General features: G+C 49.5%; 1 protein-coding gene across 5 annotated transcripts in view; it reads right to left on the bottom strand.

Moving 5' to 3' along the window:
• Nucleotides 1–21,160, bottom strand: part of LOC111851203 (AT-rich interactive domain-containing protein 1B-like) — an 84,025-nt gene that overhangs the window by 4,708 nt on the left and 58,157 nt on the right. For 4 of the 5 annotated variants that reach the window (XM_072703114.1, XM_072703115.1, XM_072703118.1 and 1 more), the window contains 14 exons: nucleotides 19,386–19,578; nucleotides 16,069–16,158; nucleotides 14,498–14,665; nucleotides 13,111–13,435; nucleotides 9,811–9,938; nucleotides 8,923–9,023; nucleotides 8,645–8,785; nucleotides 8,148–8,363; nucleotides 7,305–7,515; nucleotides 3,560–3,707; nucleotides 2,676–2,854; nucleotides 1,999–2,149; nucleotides 1,402–1,521; nucleotides 570–648 (listed from right to left, as the gene is read on the bottom strand). In XM_072703114.1, coding sequence (XP_072559215.1) covers nucleotides 570–648; nucleotides 1,402–1,521; nucleotides 1,999–2,149; nucleotides 2,676–2,854; nucleotides 3,560–3,707; nucleotides 7,305–7,515; nucleotides 8,148–8,363; nucleotides 8,645–8,785; nucleotides 8,923–9,023; nucleotides 9,811–9,938; nucleotides 13,111–13,435; nucleotides 14,498–14,665; nucleotides 16,069–16,158; nucleotides 19,386–19,578 — 2,250 coding nt within the window. The remainder of the gene's footprint in view (nucleotides 1–569; nucleotides 649–1,401; nucleotides 1,522–1,998; nucleotides 2,150–2,675; nucleotides 2,855–3,559; nucleotides 3,708–7,304; nucleotides 7,516–8,147; nucleotides 8,364–8,644; nucleotides 8,786–8,922; nucleotides 9,024–9,810; nucleotides 9,939–13,110; nucleotides 13,436–14,497; nucleotides 14,666–16,068; nucleotides 16,159–19,385; nucleotides 19,579–21,160) is intronic. The other variant, XM_072703116.1, reaches the window with a different exon arrangement.

Genomic DNA, 21,160 nt, shown 5'->3' with positions numbered 1-21,160 from the left:
GAAAGCTGGACTGACTGAAAGAGCATCACTTGTTTCACCATCATTTGTAGATACTGCGATTCACTTTTGCCCATCAATACTTCACTAATTCATCAATGTTGCACTTATTCTATAAATTCGTGAATAAGGTTTCTTATATTTCTGCTAAATCAGACATGACAATGAAAGGAACTTTAAGACAAATGATACAAGTTTCTTATAAGATCCTCTACTAACCAGGTCTGGCCAAACAATAATCCCTTCCTTTAATAGACCATTTAAAGTCGTTTGAAAAACACTACCACCATTTTAAAGATGACAGTAAATTATGGTTTGAGCTACTTTCAAGTTAGAAGCTAATTTTTAAAGCCAAGTTACATTTTCTACACAAATGAGCAATCAGTCGACTCTTGGGACACAACAAAAAGCCTGAGCTCCTTAGGGCATCTTAGAGCAGGAGGCGGCACTCAGTCACACTGACGGTGCTTTGGAGAGCAGCCTCTGTGGCACTTAGACTTCATATCCATGGTCATGCACAGGCGGGGCTCAGACCCTGACAGCACAGTGCTCCCCCACGCCCTGCTTCTCACCTGCTGCTGGGGGAACATTCCGGGCTGATGGGCTCCGTATGGCATGCCGTGGGAATACTGCTGTCCGTAGCCCTCGTGCCTGATGGGACATGCAGTCACAATAAATTCCTTTATTTACCAAAAGCACTGATACTGAAACAAAGGTTACAGTCTGCACAGGTTACAGCTTTGCCTGCTCTTACAGCTGGCTGGGACTGCGACTGGGACTGAATCATTCTTCTGGTTCTTTGTGTTACATGATTTGTTCAGGCTCTGCTTCTCTTCCCACATTTCACCACTTACAGAGCCTATTATGTTCCATTCAGTTTATTTTTATATTTTGTATATAGCTCCTTTCACAACAGTGCTGCCCCCAGGCACTTTACATGGGTGTGATACATTCCTGCATCATTTATACAGAATAATTCAATAACTGGGAAATGGGAAGGCAAATAAATTAAAAAAAAAAAAAAAACTAAATAAAACAAGACAGATGACAGTGGAGGAGAGGAACCACAAACTCCCAAGTAGGGAGAAAAAAATAAACCTCTGCGGGTTCAAGGTCAGCTGGATGCCCAGCCCCCCCTGAGCATGCTGACATTGTAGGGAATTATGTTGACTATTTCAGCCAGGGGACAAACTGTTCTACCCAGAGGCCTTGGTATCTCCATGAGGACACTGTAAATAAGGTCTGTCTGCAACGAGAGACACAGAGCTGCTAAAATCTCTCAAGGCAGCTGGATAAAAGTGGGTCAAGTTTCAGGTGAAAAATATGCCCAGTTGTGCTGATTATTTTTGGTTTTAAGCCCTTCTAGAAGACGCTGAGCTGCGAAAGAGGGGGATGGGTCCTCACCTCAGCTGGGAGGGGTATCTGTTTGGAGGATACAACCCCGAGTCGTTGGCAGACGGTACCATGTTGTTCTGACTTTGGTGGGGAACTATGCCCCCCTCTGGTCCCATCACATGGTCCGGTCTGGCGGAACACAAGTCACCAAACAAAAGCCCGGTTAGACAGCAGCAATAGGTGGCCAGTTCTCATTCTGCACTTGTGCCAGAAAGACTGTGAACTGGTAGATCAGCTGGCTGAATTTCTGGAACCACACTCAAAAAATAAACAATCCTGTTTAAGTACCAGTTAATCTTACTGACGTGTAGTTGGCTCTCCAATTTTACAATAGTACATCTTTAATGGGAAAACTCTGATCTAAACTGGTCAAAATACTGAAAGAATCATATTGAAATCATTTCAGGGTCACAAGACTGATTATGAATGTGAGGTTCTTATATTCTTCATATAGCTAGTATCATGAATAATAAATAATAATAATTTTGGTGGTCCCTTCTCATGGCTAATACCACGCACAACATGGTATTAGTCTCACTTGTTTTTTGCATCTGCTCAATAAATAAATGCACGCAATGCTCCAGTGAAACTCTACTGCGGACCCACCTCCTGTCATAGCCGGGGCCGTAAGGGTACTGGGGGCGCTGGCCCACGCCCGGGGCAGGCATGGCCCCTGGAGGCGGCCCCCGGCCATATGCTTCCTGCATGCCGCTGCCGGCCATATGGCCATCCCCAAAGTGCTCGCTTGGGGCCATCCCTGCAGAGAGAGCGCTCACGTCGATATGCTGTTTCCACTTAAAATCGGCAGTCATTCCCAAAGTAAGAGTCATTCCCAAATATAACCATTAGGCAAGACTGAGGAGCGTAAATAAAGAGCAGAATGTCCCCAGTAAGCTGTGTTCTTGATGCTCCTAATGACCGGGCAGACTGAGGAGCAAAATATACAGTTAAAACTGCATCTAGAAAATAAATGAGATGTACTAAGAGCAACTCTTCAGTCACAACTTTTTACAAACTGGTTTAATTATGGCTTTAGCGATCAAATTTAAAACAAACAAACAAAAAAAACATTACTCTCCACTAGGGGGCACCACTCCACCACAGATGGGTACAGGTGACTCGACAGCAGAGATTTCTCAACGTTTCAATCTGAGACAGAATTTTATTTCGCTGTACTACGCCAGAAGCTAGAAGTGGGTAAAGTCCTCCCTGCCTCTGAAGAGCACACATCCTGCTTATTCCTGCGTCATTCCCAGTATAAGGACGGTCCAAAAGAGACTCACCCTTCCTTGCAGCACCAAAGGGGTCCTTGTTGGCCTCATACTGCATCCTCATCACAGCCTCTGGCATGTTGCCCCCCTGGGGGTGGTAAGGTGCCCCAGGGTTCATAGGAGTGCATTTCTGGAAGATGGGGTCATTGACCTCTGCAAAGGGGTCCTGCACACTGACAGTGCTGCTGTTCCTGGGAGAAGACAGACACTCACTATGAGGGGAACTGGAAGTTAAATGCATGTAACAGATACTGATAAATGTGTCAGTCACTCTTTCTGCATAGGAGCTTTTAATGAGCGAAGGACAATTTTAATGGACGTGCTACATATCCTGCAAATTCTCAACTTCGACATCGGTGTTGGAGTCACATTTATGTAGCACTTACTTGCATTGTTTTACGCTAAGGGTATATGCGTCACATGGTGATAGGCATGGTTGGCTGTGATTTTACTTGCACACCTGCTAATGGGTATTTGGTAAAGAGGGGGTGAGTGGGGAGTTGCCCGCTTACACTGGCTTATGCCTCGTTTTATTGTTTTGATATCTATGACATAAATATGTTGATAACGTAATATGGAATTTTGTTCTCGGTGTTTTGAAAGTGCGTCTGGCAGACCTCTTTACCTTTTTCTGAGATCGCCCTACAGATCACCCCGCAGTGTTATAAATCTACCTATTAATAACACCCATCCATTTCTCATTTCCCATAAATCCTTGGTACCCAGATGTTTGTCAGAAACTGTATGAAACTCCCAGTTTCACCCTGATCAGGCAAATGTGTAATTTTGTTGTTTTTGGCAAATAAAAGCACAAAGGTTGTCGGAAATGAATTGAAGTAAACTAAATCCACAGCACAGCACAACCGCAAAAGGTGAGACTCCTGTGCGCCCCCTACCTGCCACCCTGCTGCGGGATCATCTGCGTGTGAGGAGCAGGTGTGGGTGGGGCTGGTGTGGGCGGCTTCAGGTCACCCCCCGCCTCAGTCACTGAGCTGCTGCCTGTGGACTGTGGTGTGTGGGGGCCCTGCAGGGAGCCAGAGTTAGCTGGGGGAGAGAGGGGACACCAGGCAGAGGTGTGGTCAGCACTGCATGTGGGCTCCGGGCTCCCCGAGCCGCTCGTGTCCCCTTAGTGAAGGGAAGAATCACCATGCAGGAGGTGAGGGGGGCTGATCATAGTGGTCATGGTGATCATAGTATTTAGTCTCTGTGGAAAAACAGTTGATCGGCAAGTTAATTATGATTTAAAAACGTCACCCTAAAATCTCTAATGCAGTGGTTCACAAACTTTTTATACCACATAGCACCTGAAAGTATTATGCTCTCCGTGTAGCTCCATTACGATACTGTGCCTGACTCATACTGGGTAAGAGCTGTTATTTTCACTGGACGAGGTTTATCGTTTGACATCTTCTCTCTGTGCTCGTGCTTGCTGCACGTTTGGTTGTCGCATTGTTTTACTGCAGGTCAAACGCTTTCTACTGTTTAGTTTTTAGATGTTTAATTAGATTACTAGTGTTGTATGAACTCTCCTCTTCATAGTTCAGTAGAGCACAGTCTGCAGTCCACTATGGTTTGGATTTCGTTGTTAACTTGTTCCACACCACAGATATTTTGTCCTGTTTATTTTGCTCATTAATGATATAGCTGATATGTCATCACATGGTATTGGTTACAGGCATCGGCACATGGTCATGAGGACATGAGCACGTTATCAGAACCCATACCCATACCAGTGCATCTCTAAATTTAAGTATATAGAAACCTACAGGTTTTTGTTTAGAAGTAACACCTTAATGTTAATATTACATTGTGACATATATTGTTTAGAAATATTACAAAATGCCCCTCATTTACAAATATACACTCACCTAAAGGATTATTAGGAACACCTGTTCAATTTCTCATTAATGCAATTATCAAATCAACCAATCACATGGCAGTTGCTTCAATGCATTTAGGGGTGTGGTCCTGGTCAAGACAATCTCCTGAACTCCAAACTGAATGTCAGAATGGGAAAGAAATGTGATTTAAGCAATTTTGAGCGTGGCATGGTTGTTGGTACCAGACGGGCCGGTCTGAGTATTTCACAATCTGCTCAGTTACTGGGATTTTCACGCACAACCATTTCTAGGGTTTACAAAGAATGGTGTGCAAAATGAAAAACATCCAGTATGCGGCAGTCCTGTGGGCGAAAATGCCTTGTTGATGCTAGAGGTCAGAGGAGAATGGGCCGACTGATTCAAGCTGATAGAAGAGCAACTTTGACTGAAATAACCACTCATTACATCCGAGGTATGCAGCAAAGCATTTGTGAAGCCACAACACGCACAACCTTGAGGCGGATGGGCTACAACAGCAGAAGACCCCACCGGGTACCACTCATCTCCACTACAAATAGGAAAAAGAGGCTACAATTTGCACGAGCTCACCAAAATTGGACAGTTGAAGACTGGAAAAATGTTGCCTGGTCTGATGAGTCTCGATTTCTGTTGAGACATTCAAATGGTAGAGTCAGAATTTGGCATAAACAGAATGAGAACATGGATCCATCATGCCTTGTTAACACTGTGCAGGCTGGTGGTGGCGGTGTAATGGTGTGGGGGATGTTTTCTTGGCACACTTTAGGCCCCTTAGTGCCAATTGGGCATCGTTTAAATGCTATGGCCTACCTGAGCATTGTTTCTGACCATGTCCATCCCTTTATGACCACCATGTACCCATCCTCTGATGGCTACTTCCAGCAGGATAATGCACCATGTCACAAAGCTCGAATCATTTCAAATTGGTTTCTTGAACATGACAATGAGTTCACTGTACTAAAATGGCCCCCACAGTCACCAGATCTCAACCCAATAGAGCATCTTTGGGATGTGGTGGAACGGGAGCTTCGTCCCCTGGATGTGCATCCCACAAATCTCCATCAACTGCAAGATGCTATCCTATCAATATGGGCCAACATTTCTAAAGAATGCTTTCAGCACCTTGTTGAATCAATGCCACATAGAATTAAGGCAGTTCTGAAGGCGAAAGGGGGTCAAACACCGTATTAGTATGGTGTTCCTAATAATCCTTTAGGTGAGTGTATATATTCTATAGAATAATTTACCTGACACTTGAAGGGTTACAATTAATGTGCATTCCCTGGGATTCAAACCCACAACCTTTGTGTCATTAGCACAATGCTCTACTTGTTGAACCAGAGGAGATGCACGTAAAATCACCTTTCTTTCCCATTCTGACATTCAGTTTGGAGTTCAGGAGATTGTCTTGACCAGGACCACACCCCTAAATGCATTGAAGCAACTGCCATGTGATTTGTTGATTAGATAATTGCATTAATGAGAAATTGAACAGGTGTTCCTAATAATCCTTTAGGTGAGTGTATATTGATGTTTGTGTCCCTCTCTAGCTCACACTGACTCGCTCCCAGGGATTCTTCACAAAAAATGGTGAGACCAGCCAACAGATTAGCACAAATATCCACTGCCACAAAACACAGCACAAAATCAGGCTACATGAGGCAGGACCATCAGGCAGAGTCTCAGGGCTGCAGCAGCACAGGAGTGGGGGGGTAACTGGGACAGGGCTGGGGGAGAAGGGAATTGCTCCTTCAAAGTTGTCACCGGGTAAAAGAATTGTGTCAGCCTTTTGAGGCCGTGAGGGGCTGGGCTGGGTAATTCTAGATTAATTAGAAAAACACAACCTATGTGAACTGCAACTAAAAACTCCATGCCTTAGGTCTCTAATAGAGGGGTCATATGACATGAACACATCATGCCCGTAAGGGTGGGGGGGGGGGGGAGCAGTGAGAGAGGGAAGGGATCCAGGAGGGGGGATCCTCTTGACTGCCTGCCGGCCTTCACATGTTCAGTCTCCAAATGTAAACAATGTGGGGGTTACATGGGGTTAAGTGCTTCCCTACACCGTGGACAACAGCGCGCCGTGAACTCAAACCCCCTCCCCCACACATCCGGAGATGGGGGGGGAACCATTACTGGCCTGCTTTATGGACAGAAGTCAAAAGGAGGTCACTGCTATTTAACTCATCTAAGCTCCACCCCTTCCTGGCACTGCATTCCGGATACCCCCCACCCCATTGTTACATCACAGCCTGCCAGCTATTAATAACCTTAGTCACATGGTGCTGGCCACCTCCCCTGCCAGCATAGATAGTGCATTATGGGATATGGGTTAAAGGAAATGCAGAAGAGGGACCTTTCATGTGGAAAACAAGAAGGCGTAAAGACAAGAGGGGGCCACAAACAGCCCTGGTGGTCAGAGGACAGAATGGGGTGTATAATATACACTGACGGCATTACTAGGGGGACTGACAGTAAACACAGACACAGTGGAAAGCCCCCCTTTCATCCGCTGCCTCTCATTCCCGTTTTACAGAGAATTACAAACACCAAGAAGCAATGGGGACAGAAATATTTAGCATGCTAAAAGAATTCATATGCTGAAAAGGCTGGACTGAATTATATTAAGGGGGAGGGAGCATATTACTTTTCTTTGAAAAACCAAAGATTATGCTCAATGTTACCTTAGCTGACGTCCAGCAATGGAGAATCTGTTAAAAATTACCCATTAGAATCAAACACTTGCATTAGTAAAGCAGCGACGTACAGTACCACTCCTTACCAGGAGATGGCGGCTGGATCTTGGGCGTCTGCTGCTTCTTTGAGTCGGCTGCGGCGAAGATCTCGGGCGGGGGCTCCTCCCCGCGCTCCACTTGGCACTCAAAGGCAAATAGGTACTGAATGTAGTGCTTCTTCAGGGAGCTGGCCACGCTGTTAGAGGCACCCATGTTCAGGTGGGAAGACAGCTCCCGCCACTTCTTGGTTTTGTTCACCTGTATCACGAGGTAGGGGAGGCAGGGGGGGCAGGGGCCGGGGAGGCAGGGGGGCAGGGGCCAGGGGGGAAGGGGAGGCAGGGGAAGGGGAGGCAGGGGCAAGGGCAGGGGGGCAGGGGGGGTGGACACATGTTCAGTGAGAGGCGGGGGCAGTGTGTGACACCCAGCTGGGCAGCTCCAGGGTGTGACCACAATGGCCAAATTTGGGGCGTCCCATAGGGGATCCTGCCTGCAGCTCATATTACCTTTTAATTTTCAGTGGAACCAAATAGCTAATTTGCTGTCTGTAGTTCATGTACCATGGACTGTGGAAATGGGGGGCGGAGTCATCTGGGCCTTAGTGACTTCTGGAGCATCATTAGGGATACAGTAATGAACAACCAGGAAAAAGTCTGCAAATAAGTCCTTTAATGTGCAATTGGGCTCATTTACATGTATTTTTTTAGCAGATGCTTTTATCGAAAGCAAGGTGCAACTAAGAGAGCAGGGTCAGACAGCTTCACTTAAGGGCCCGACGGTGACATCACTCTGGCGGCTGCGGGATTCAAGCCGACGACCTTCCGGTCACAGGCACCCAAGAGTCCGAACCCGCGTTCGGTGAATCTGGCAGTGCTGGCTGAGTGTTCGCTTACCGTGGCGAGGCCGCCGATCTCCTTCACACACATGTAGAGGCGGCACAGGTCCAGCGGCTTCCTGCCCACGCTGGGCAGGCTAGTGACCGGCGTGCCGCGATCCTCCATGAAGGCCAGGTAGCGCTCCACCCACGCCTGGCGCTCCGGCTCCACACCCATCTGGTACAACTTGGTGATCTTCTCACCGCTCAGCGTGGAGGAGGAGTTGGGCTTCTGCTGCAGGTGACGCCACAGAGAGAGAGAGAGAGTGAGAGAGTGAGAGAGAGAGTGAGAGAGTGGGCCAGTACTGGCCGTCTGAAGAGACCTCCTCTATAAATGGCTGTTCCATCTCCCTCGGGTCAAAATAAAGACTGGTAATCTCTCTCAGACACACACTCACCATCGAAAAGCACAAACAGCAGACAAACAAACCGAGCAGCCAGACAAAACAAAACGAAATGAAAACAAACAGCAGAAAAATTTAAATAAGGCCAGTGAAGAAGACAAAGGGGACCCACGGGGCTGGAGGGAGTGCGGGGCCAGGCGGGACTGCTGATGCTGTCGCTGTCGTCGCCATGGTACGAGGAGAGGCTGGCGGGGCTGGGGGACAGCGCTGAGGGGGTGGGCGGCCGCGATGGACACCGGGAGAGGTAGCCGTCCTGGGGAGAAAACGCGGAAATGCGTCAGTGTGGTGACTGGGGGGGGCACAGGCAAGCTACCAAGCTGAGTCACAGCGTGAGAGACCCCTGTACCCACACCCCCTACCCCGATGGGACGGGACAAGCCCCCCGGGTACCTTTGCCTTCTGGGGCTCCAGGCCAGCACTCTCCTCCTTGCTGTCCAGCTTCTGTTTTGGGTCGAGAGGCATCATGCCATCAGCTGCTGCTGGCAGGGGTCCTGGGGGGGGGGGGGGGAGGGGGTGAGAGCAGCGGCACATGAGGGGCTGCGTCGCCAGGCGGCCGGTTGGCACAGGCCTCCGCTCCTCATCCCAGACCGGTGAAGAACTGGGCCATGGCCTCAGAGTCTGAGGTGTCTTTGAAATTTGATGACAAGAGGGCAGACTGACATGGGGGGGGGGGGGTAGCCCTGAAGCTGCTGTGAGTGGAGCTACCCCGCCACCATCATCTGTACTAGCTCGTCCAGGCCTATTGAGATCGGGGCTTTTCCATGCGGATGTCTGTCTCTACAGGGTCCCTCTGCAGGTCTACGGCAGGTCGAGGGGATGATGGTGCTGAGCCTGATGGGTCTGATGGGGCCCAAAAGCGCCCCCAGCCACCGGAGGGGCCGATCTGCTCTTTCCTCCAAGGCTGATGTAGTGCAGAATTTACACCAAGGGACTCCCAGAACAGACCTATTCCCCAAATCATAATGTCAGTCTATATAACAGAGGTTCCATGGATACCACTTGTCTCTTGGGCCCTGGTGTGTTCCGGGATTTTTCATACATTTCCATGCAGGGACTATTTCCAGGCCTCTACAAGTTATTTCCATTCTCAAACGAAGACGGCGACCTTAGTGAAAATACATTTTAGATTTAAACAAAAAAGCACGTCTGTTTCTTGGTTAGCGTCATCGTTCCTTGAGTATGGAATATGTCATTCTGAAGGACAATCGACTGTATTGTCATGGCAACTCCCCTTGCGATATGACCAAACTGCACCAAATATCCCCTCTGCTACCTTACCTGAGGGCGGGGCATTGTAGGGCGGGGCCTGTGGGGTCATTCTCCCAGAGCTGTTCCCGACTGGCTGGCTGTAAGGCGCAGCGCTGCCTATCATGCCCATGTGATTCACACCAGGGTAGCTTCCCTGCCTGCAACCCAGAGAGCAGCAGATCATGGGTCACACGCCAGGGTCATAGAAACGCGGCTCTTTAGCTAGACTAGACCATTCGAGCACATGATCGACTCACAGCCCTGATCTATGGCAGACAGACTGCTTGTCCTGGTGGTCAGAACCACTTTAACTCAGTGTCCACTCAGCTGAAAAAAAAACTGCCTATCCATCAGCACATATCTCTGGCCAGTGCATTAAAAAGCATTAACCCACTCTCTCGGAATCAGCGGCAGCCCGACTGGGAACCATCTGCACACAGGCAAGACGCCTTTCTAGAAGAGAGAGTTATCTGTTGATGCAGAAAGCTGTTAAAAGTCCCCCTCCCTGACTTAGTGGCTGTGACTGGGGTCCACTATCTTTTCCAGAAGCCTTAAATCCAGGACGACATAGGGAAGACTGTGGCAGAGGGGGGCGCCGAGGTGGAGGAGGAGCAGGCCAGAGCGATCGCGTGCAAACTCCCGTGACAACTGCTGAATGGAGTAGATAATACACAAGCGACCTTCTCACCCTACAATCGTCATTTCCCGAAAAATCCACCATTTAGAGGTGAAAAGATCAGAAGAGGTGCTCACCAATTTGTCGTTCACGGATGTTTGAAAGGCTGACTGCCAAGCCTTCAGATGGTGACACTGGTGAGAAGCACCTATTACACGAGACCCGGAATGGGACTGTTGCATCCCTGAGGTGCCACAGTCGTTAGAAGATCACAGTGAAATCACTGCATTCACAGTTCAATTCCTCTAAATGTACAAATGCGTCACCTAGTGGGTGCGGGGGGGGGGGTTACAATCAGATAGACGTCTTACTGGCCAGAAAATGCAAACCCATATCCAGGATTCTACAGACCGCCATTGGAATCCACAAAACCAGGGGCCATTTTGCACTGGTGCATTATGAGAGTGAAGCATGTGACCAGAACTGCCCAATAGAAGCATTTCAATCAATCAGCAGCCAATCACGGGTGAGGGAAGTGAGACTGTAGGGCTAGGGAACCATGGAGCACGTCTTCATCAGTAGTACCGAGAAATTCAACCCTCAAAGGGTTATGGTCATGAAGTATGCATAATCACACATAAAAACAGGGTAACCATGCATGAAATTTAGCTCCACGTGCATAACTAGGACAACACCAGCAGAAGCAAACACTTCAGACAATAACTAGGGGCAAACATTCATTCTGCAGAGCTGCAGAAAAGCTGCAGCACCAATAAATTTGGCAGCTTTGCCCCAGAGCATTTCTCAGTTCGTTTATTTCCTTTTGGTTTATTTGAAGAACAGCGTTAAGCTCCGTCTCTGTTTGGCTCCTGCGCATCTTAGTGAGACCAATGGCTCAAAATGTAAAGAGGAGTTTGGGTGGGAACAACCCCTCTAACCCTCTGGAGGAATTCCAGAGGATTTAGTCAATGTTATTTCTGAAAACATAAGCCTCACACTCATCAAGATTTTAATAGTATTTCTCCCTCCAGCCCTCTGCAAAAGGCATTAAACAGACATTTTCTCAGATGAGACTTCTTTCAATCCTGATTTACGAGCTTGTGCAAAATCCTACGAATTAATTTCAAGTCACGCTGAATGGAGGGCAGACCTGTAAAGTCATTGAACTTTTCATTAAAAATGCTTCAGAATGGTCATCTGAGGATTACAGCCAAAACAAAACACATGCCTAAGTCACACTGCACCTTACAGGTCCAGTTTGGCCTTAACGTGTCGCAGATGTTCAAAGCTACCCGAGGTGGGTGATATTTTCGCACCAGACAAGGGTTAACCGTAATAAAATGAACCACCTCCCAATGTGCTAAGCAAGGTGACGCTGAGTAGCCTCATGGACCCACTGGAACGAGGGAGAGCAGCTGTGAGCCGGGAGGGTGCTGAGAGGCCAGTGATGGACACTTAGTGTCATGTTTTAACTGCATGTAACAGTTACAATGGAAAAGGAGGAAGGGCAGACACACTGACCCTGCTTCTCACAGTAATGCAGACAAAGAAGTATTTAGGCAAAGTTTCAAATTAAACTTAAAACTTCTATAGCAGGAAGGGTATGACCTCAGACAGAGACACAGACACACAGACACAGACACGCACAGAGGGAGACACAGACACACAGAGAGGCACAGACACAGACACGTACAGAGAGACAGACATACAGAGACACAGACACGCACAGAGACACAGACACGTACAAAGAGAGACACAGACACGCACAGACACACAGAGAGACACAGACACGCAGAGACACACAGAGAGACACAGACACGCAGAGACACACAGAGAGGCACAGAGACACAGACACGTACAGAGAGACAGACACACAGAGACACAGACAGGCACAGAGACACAGACACGTACAGAGAGAGACACAGACACACAGAGAAAGACATAGACACGCACAGAGAGACACAGACACACAGAGAAAGACACATACACGCAGAGAGACACAGACACGCACAGAGAGACACAGACACGCAGCGAGAGACACAGACACGCACAGAGAGACACAGACACGCAGAGACACAGACACGTACAGAGAGAGACACAGACACACACAGAGAGGCACAGACACGCAGAGACACAGACACGCACAGAGAGAGACACAGACACACACAGAGAGGCACAGACACGCAGAGACACAGACACGCACAGAGCGAGACACAGACATACACACACAGAGACAGAGACAGACACAGACACACACAGAGACACAGAGACCACATTCTCACAGTATGGTGACTCTGCCAGGTCAGGCTGCTCAACGGCCATATTATTAACAGCTTGTCACTAAATAAGGGCTATGCTTTACTTGGGAAGCGATAAAAAACTCGCAGACGCACATGCGCAGATAAGTCGCATTTACATGTTTTCACAGAAGACGTTCCAGAGTCTCGCTGAGTCACTCTCCTTTCATTGCATCATTACGAGCTCCATCCGACAGGAGGTGACAGAGATTCCCCTGAACCCAACCTGGTGATCCTACATAATGGGCACGTCGCCCTCCAGTGTGGGGCCGGGTTCAACCCACAGGCTCAGCACTGATGGGCCATGATCCCACACCCACAAGGCACCTGGTCTTTGGTGCAATTATTTGAAAATAATAAATGCAGCACTGAGGAATACACAGATGCGCGAACACGCTGACTGGAACTGACACCCACCTGGATGCCGTGGTGCTCCCTCCGGCCTGCATTGCGGACACTGCTACCTCCTGGCTCTTGCGGCCGCCGCTGGGCTGTGGTCTCCCCATGCCGGGGCCTGACGGTTGGGGCATGCCGGGTGAGCCGGGGGCCAGGCCGCCAGTGTTGCCTGGATATGGGCGGCTCCCTACGCCCGCTGCCATGCCCACGCCACGCCCAGCAGGCATGGAACCACAGGGCTGGCCAGGACCTTGGCCATGCATGGGGCTGCTGCCCACGCCGGAGCCCGGGACACCATAGCTGGCGGCGGGGGCTCCTCCGTATCCGGGCAGCCGGGGGTAATTACCTGGGGGGTAGAGTGCTCTCGAGATGAGTGGGGGCATCATCACAAATGGGGGCACGGCCGTCAAGTCAGCCATCCACTGTACAGTGTGGTGTCGCTCCACACGTCGAGTGACAGACCTCACGTTAAAAAAACCCAGCGGGTCACAGCACCATTGGCATAGTAACAGAAATGAGCCACAGCGTGAAATCGGAGAGGCGTAATTACGCCCAGGGCCGACAGGAGACTCTGGGCTCCGCGTCGGGGACATGCAGCTCCCGTGTGTTTCCGCTTTTCACTTCTGATCACCTGTACACCCCCCCCCCCCCCCCAGGGCACCGTGATGATCCAACAGCCTCCTAATCGTGCCCAAACCCATGTCAACACATATCTCAGAATCAGGCAGAACTGAAAAGCCGACATCACCAAGGAGAACCTGATTGGACCCGATTGTTGGCCCTTGGTGGAGCGGCTGTGCTTAATCCCGGGAGAATACTGCCGCGTCTGAAATGGGATCAGCCCCCTCCAGAGCAGCGAGCCTCTTCCGGCTGGGGGCGACGAAGATGAATCGGCGCTGCGGAGGGGAGGCACTGTGACTCAGAGCGGATCTGGGTCCTTTTTCAGCGGGTTGCATCAGCAGAAAGGCAACTCTGCGTGACAGAGATGCCGACGAAGGGGGACTCGTATCAAACGGGGAAGAACAGCAGTGAGGAGCGATCCAGAGTGGTGCAGCAGCCGAATTCAGAGGGAGGGGCGGGAGCCCGAATCAGGCCACCGGGGCCCGCGGGAAAAACCCAAGGAGCCACCCGGATCAGCAAGATCTGAGACTCAGCGTGTCCCTCAAAGTGAGAAAGGACAGGGGATCTAATGAAAAATAACAGAAATGTGCCCCTGGCACTCTCAGCTCCTCTGCCCCCCCCCCACCAGCACGGCGCAGCCTCCTTGGCTGCATTTGGTATAAGCAGGCAAAACCGCGCTCTGATAAAATCAACGGCAAAACAACAACAAAGAAACATTTGCTGAAGTGTGGCGCCGAATTGTGCGAAGGCCACATTCAATCAGTCATGTCACGCAGATTCCCCTCACCCTGAGGCCCATACTGTCCACCATGGTGTCCGTAGGTGGGTCCGCCAGCGCCTCCCTGCTGGTAGGGCCCCCCGATGTGGTGCATGGGGCGAGGTGATATGGGCGGCCCGGGTTGCTGGGGGGTGAACTGAGAGGACGGGACATTTCTCTGGATGCTGGAAGTGAACCCTGAAGACAGATAGAGGGACACACACACACACACACACACACACACACACACACAAGAAGGACAGAGCTCAGGCAAGGCAGCCAGACCCCCCCCCTGCCCAGCCCAAAATGAGACCTGCATGTTAGATGGCAGCCTCCCAGAAAGACCCTCACTGACCAAGACTTTGTCACCAATGTGTCCAACATTGTTTAAAAATGAGAGAAAATCTCACAGCTGCCGGACCAATTACTCTGAACATTTCAGATAAAGAACCGGGAAAAAAAAACAACGGGCATTAGGGACGACTCAGACACACCACAACTCTGTGGGAGCATGACACCCAATCATCTCAGGCTGGGAGCTTTCCGGCACAGTTTCCATGCACTGGACCGCCGAGTATGACACCACCAGACCATTTAAACTGCCAGGGTTCTGGGTCAAAGGTCATTTCCCACTCAACTCTCAGAACACACTGCTGTCTGACATCAGCAGGGCGTGACGCAGTGCTTCTGGAAGCTTCTCCCACGTCGGTATCCTTAGCCACGCACAAAATGATGCAGGATCAAAATGCTGAGGCTGTCTGAACCTGACCTGGCTGGTTCACATCTTAAGCGGAGGGTGACACACTTGACCACGTTTATCCACCGGCTGCAGGTAACAGTATGTGTTCCCCCCCGAAACATTTATTGTTCAGAGGTATTATACAAAGAATGCTACACAAGAGGAGTGGGGGGCAGAGCCAAAAGCACTCAGGCTGCAAGCGAACACCCATTTACAGGGGGTGTGCAGGTGCCTGACGCTGATGGGGGGGGCATTACCGCTACGCTCTGCTTCCATTACCCTTCCATTAACTGGGGGTCCCTGGAACCACATTTTAAATTGCCCGGAAAATGGACGGGGAGAGAAACGGCGCTGAAAGTGGGGGGGCACTCTGCTGAATCAATGGGAAGGAGGCCCAGCTCTAGGCCACGAGCACTCAAACGATTCCATCCAATTGGGGCCATTTCGAGAGCCTCATGTTCACCAAAATACTGGAGTTGGGGGGACACTAAAAATAGTTTAATTAAAACTGAAATTCGAATTGGCGGCTTCCCTCCACAGCGGCTCTAACCCCATGCAGACTTTGGGTTTTCGGCTCGTCCTGCTGTATCTGCTCACACTCTGGCCCTGAGCCGGCAGGAGAACCTTGGCTAATAAACCCCATTCATTTATCCATTCATTTTTTCATCCAAATTTTTTTACTTAAACAGGCCTTTACTTAAGGTTTTTCTCGCAGGGGCAATGCATGGCTGCATAATAAAACAAACACTGGATGACCAGAAGTGCCCCCCCCCCCCACCGAATACTTCAATACACACATGACCCTGGATGGGTCAGCATCTCGACACAGAAAGGCGAGGTCCACACTGTCAGCCGACCTTACCCCTCTCCTGGGACATGGGTGACTGGCTCATCGTGGCGTGAGTTCCCGCGTCAGTCACACCTCCCACACTCTGCTGGGCCAGCTGGGTGCCTGTTTGGGTGGCGGATGGAAAATTGGTCTGACACTAACGGGGACCAGGGCTGAGACAGTGACGAGGACAGGCCATTTATGTATCAGGTTACAGCGCACGTCAAAGATCAGGATGCCACACGGCTGCTGGTACCAAAAGCACGCTAAGAAAAAGCTTCCTAATAGTGGAGTCTAACTTCACACTCGACAATGTAGAGTCTTCAGGGGACAACAAAAAAGTTCCACAGAGTTTTTTATGGACGGAGAGCCAGACAAAGATAAAGGGTTGTAGAAAGCCCATTAGGGTACAGGAGATCTCAAACCGTAGGAGAAACTAAACACAGACAATCAGTCGTGTCTGTATGATGTAAACTCAAGGTGAGGGACGCGGAGGACGAAGAGGAAGAAATCCTTTGTCAGACAGGCCTTTGGGGGGGGGGGGGGGGTGTCAGCTCATCTGAAACCTCACATATGAGAGAGCAGCATCTAAGGAGAGTGTAAGAATGGTGGGAACTGGGCAGCCTAACAGGATGCTGCCCAACTGGGAGGCAGAAGTCGTGCAATACAAAACCATTTTCCCCAGACGGGGAGCGGGTCAAAAGAGGCAGGGTGCCAACAAGTAAATGGTCTCCCATGGACCTCATTAGTGCTCAGCGGACCGGGGAAGGTGAAAAGGCTCGGCAAAGCACAGATGAAACAGACAAACCCGGCAAACAATCCTAGCCATCAAAAAGGTGGCCTGATAGCAACACACCATGCTGACGGGAGATAATTGTGAGAGATCTTTGGGGTCGCTTTGACCGCTTCACGAAATGCCGCTCCCGTTTCGCGTCTAATGACCGGGCCGGCAGGGTCCCGTTTGTTTTTGGGATGCAGAAGCATCATTAATCGTGTCGGGTCTCCCGCGGCAGCACTAACAAGCTAACGAGGTCCAGCGTCGGCCAAGAACACAGAGGGTATCGGGATTTAAGGCTGCGACGAGGTCTGCGTGCGGGAATGTGATGGCTGTGGGCACCAGTTTGAGGGGGAAAAAAGCCAGTTCTTACAGAATCACGCTGGGGTGTTTTGGAACCTAAACCCCTCAATAAACACCCCCATCAAATACAATCTACATCTGCAGTTTTCATTTCAATTCCCCAGAAACTCTCTTCGCTCGTCCATTAAGCAGACATGTGAACAATCAGTGTTTACTCGTGGGATTGCACGACGGAAAGTTCTCCAGAGTTCCAGGGTGTCCACCAGAAGGTCTCTAACCAAGGGCGGATGCACCAAACCCCGTAGTCCAACCATGAAACATTCAGGCTGGTTCATACCTGCTGTGGACATACCACTGCACACAGGCCAGACACTGAGGTCGGGTGTGGAGACGGACAGGGGAACTGCACACGAGGGCATGTACCATATGAAAACTGAAACAATGTGGATGGTCCGTCCTGTGATGCAAGCACACCCCGATTGTTCATTGGCGCGAGGAAGGTAGCCCAAAAGGATATCAGACCAAACATTATATTAACCAACTTTCCTACTAACTCAGATGAGACTGAAAACAAATTTGGATGGGGGGGGGATGATAGGGGATTCGAAGACAGACTGGCTAAGGAATTCTGCCTGCACTTATATAGTTTTAATTTTTTTATTTCGTTCTTATATTTAGTTTTTCCAGTTTTCCATTTCCATTCCATCCAATTTAGTTTTCAGTTTCATTAGTTTTTATCTTAAAGACATCTATTTAGTTTTTTACATATTAGCTTAAGTTTTAGCAATTTTATTAGTTTTAGAAATGATATTTTTAGTAATATTTATTTAGAGATGGATGGAAAGTTGTAGGACTTATATAGGACTGATATAGTGCTGGTGGCTATTTCTATGGTTCAAGTCTATTGTACAAAAGAGGCTCAAAAATAAATAATTATTTTAGCTAAACTGTTTAAAAATGGCAACAGAAAGTATTTGACATTTGTTTTTATTTTATTTCAGCTAGTATCAGAAGCAATAATTATTCGTTTTATTTAAATTTCAAAATATTTGAAATATTTTTACATCTTATTTTATTTGTTTATATAACTATTTTCTTTAACAATAACCCTTGTGTACTGTAAGTACATGATGCACAGCCAGTGTTAGTAAAATGCTTATTGTTACTGTAACATCCAACCACACTTCATAAACATGACTTAAGAGCAGCCTTGCTCCACAGCGCCACCCCAGGCCTGACGTCACAGTATACAGATGCCTGCACGTTGGCACAAGAGGTATAAGCATTTGGCATAGTGGGTGGTCCAGCCCTAGGGCACACATGCTGTGGTGTGTCTGCGTCCACAGTGAGTAGGAACCAGGCCTTAAGGTGCATGACAGCGTTAGAGCAAACTGGCAGCCATTACCACCAAAACAGGTGAGGAGAAAGACATTAATTCAGGGGCATTGTGTGCCTGTGGTCGGGAGGTTAAAGGTTCAAATTCCAGGGATGGCAATGTGACGTCACTGTAGGGTTCTTGAGAAAGGTCCTTAACCCCTAATTGCAGCACGAATGTCTGACCCAGTTTTCTCAGAAATTTACTTCTCCTGTAAACCCCACAAAAAAAGGAGGAACACTTACGGAGCTGAAATGAGATACAGATTAAAATAACAATAAATAATAATAACAATTAATAATAAGGCAGTGAGAATTCCTCTGCATTTTATATCACACATCAAGATGGCTTCACCATACTTTGTGAGAGCTGACAGGTCCCCCTCCCCCTGAGACAGCAGCCCATCATGTTTCTGCAGGGGGGGGTTCTAAAATAGCATGTTAAAAAAGGGGGGAAGTGGCACTGATTCAATTTCCTCTTTCATTGTGTTACTCCTCTCACTGCGTCCATTTTGGCAGGCAGAGACTAAGGACACAAAGGGGGGGGGTATATCAGACTGCCGACGTTCCACATGGACGAGGTCGGGGGGGGGGTTCCTCCTATGAGGGGAACATTACGTGAGCAGCCTGGAGTCCCACTAATGTCGTGCAATTGTGTAAAAGGCTTGTTTTAGAGCAAGGTGAAGAGTTGTCTTTGAAAATATGTATATAGAATGAAATCTTATCTTATCTAGCTCTGATTGAAATGGAGTGAAAACACAAGGCAGAGCTCAGGAAACCGCATTAAGGAAATGAAAGGAGGAAGAAATGAAAGGGCAATGAAGAACAGGATGAACAGGAAGAGGAAGAGTGCTCCGAGCTGGACCGCGTCCACAGCACAGCCGGACCACACGCCTACCTGGACCTGCAGCCGGGGAAAGGGGCCCCTGGCGGCTGGGGGTAGGTCCCACTGGGGGTGGCGGCGATGGGCGAGAGCCGGCAAGGTGTGGGGAGGCGCCGGGGGAGAAAGTGCTCGGCTGGCCCTGGCTGGCAGAGGCTCCCAGGCCGACCTCGGTGCCCGTGGGCAGGTCGTCGATGGAGCCTGACAGGTCCTGGGGGGGAGCAGGAGACAGTGTCACACAGGGGGCACCATTACCATTGCCTCCTAATGCAGCCTGGGATGTGGACCCCACTGCATGGTCGGTGGCGGGAATGAACAAGGGGGAAATGTCTGTGAGAGAGAAGGATAAGACAGCTGGAGCAAGAACCACCCACCAGACGCATCACACCCATTACCAGTTCATGGCTCACGGTCGCAGAAGGGGTCAAATCATAGCCCCTACGTTACACAGCCATCGGTGACCAACTACCTTACATTTACAGCATTTAGCAGATGCTCTTATCCAGAGGACAGTCTGGAGCAAGTTGGGGTTAAGGGTCTTGCTCAGGAGAACCCGCGATCTCTCGGTCCAGAGGCAGGAACTGGCTAGACCACCAACTACCTGCCACACTGAGGTCCTTAACAGCCACCAGCACTATCACCAGCAGGGTCAAGGGCTCCTCCAGTTACAGGGGCATCACAAGTCATTCCTAATCCAGAGAGATCAGATCCCATCCAGCCTCAGAAACAGAGGCAGATTCAGGACAGGCCCATGTCCGACCCCCCCCCCCAAAGAAGACAATAAAACCTAATTATGCTTACAAGACACCATTTACGATGAACAGGACACATACACACCACAAGGATGGCACCCATGCCCACAAGAACCGACACGGGAAGATGGGCCAGTCTTCACACGTAGCAACAAACACAAGGGGGCTGAGTGTGACGTCACTCCCTGAGCGTCGCACACACACCCGGCACGGGCCACACTCACCGCCACAAGAGAGCCACCTGTTCACCCCACGCTTCGAACCACTGCCAGTGTGCCAGAAGTCAGTGTGCCAGGTTACAGCGCTGATGCCTCAGGAGCCCCATTCACTGAATTGACTGTGCTAGACGCCTCATTAAGGGAAAAAGCCAATTAAGGAAACCACACTTTCGGGTTTTCTGATCAATGTGACAGTTTCCTCAGGACTTATAACGCAGACCTAAACCAGTAAGGTCATCATATAAGATGGTCCAAAAGCCAGAATTGGCGTTAAACCACGTCTGGCTGCCTGTCCAACACAAACCCGGACTGACCAGCTCCGGAATGTTCTGCTCCCGCAGCCAGAGCAGGGCCGGGCCAGGCAGCAAGCTTGACAGGGAAACACTGAGGACGTGGGGAGAGCTAATGGGCTCCCTGAGCCAACAAAATAACAAGGCCTGCAGGAGACCTGTGGGGGGTGTATCTCACACACTTTAAACTGACAAGCTGATGAGTTCTCAGCAGACGGACCCTAAAGCCGGTTCTTTTTCGTGTTCTGTACTTTGGATGTGGTCTTGGGACGAGCGCACCTCTCCTTAGCGGGTCCCGGCAGGACCAGATTGGCTGACGTTCCTCTGGAGCCGCACCTGAAGCAGAAGCCCAGAGCATCTTCAGCTACGCTTTACACACAAGGTTCTGGATGCTCACCCCATTTACAATGACACCTAAACATGGATAACTGGCAACTGGATCCTGCTACAAAATAAATCCCAGGTAATTCAACTATAGTACTTTGCCCCCATTTCTTACATTTTCTTTTTACCCTAAGTTTCTTTTTTTTTTT

Source organism: Paramormyrops kingsleyae, chromosome 19, assembly GCF_048594095.1.
Source record: "Paramormyrops kingsleyae isolate MSU_618 chromosome 19, PKINGS_0.4, whole genome shotgun sequence".
Taxonomy (NCBI): domain Eukaryota; kingdom Metazoa; phylum Chordata; class Actinopteri; order Osteoglossiformes; family Mormyridae; genus Paramormyrops; species Paramormyrops kingsleyae.
This window is presented reverse-complemented; position numbering and strand designations above follow the sequence as displayed.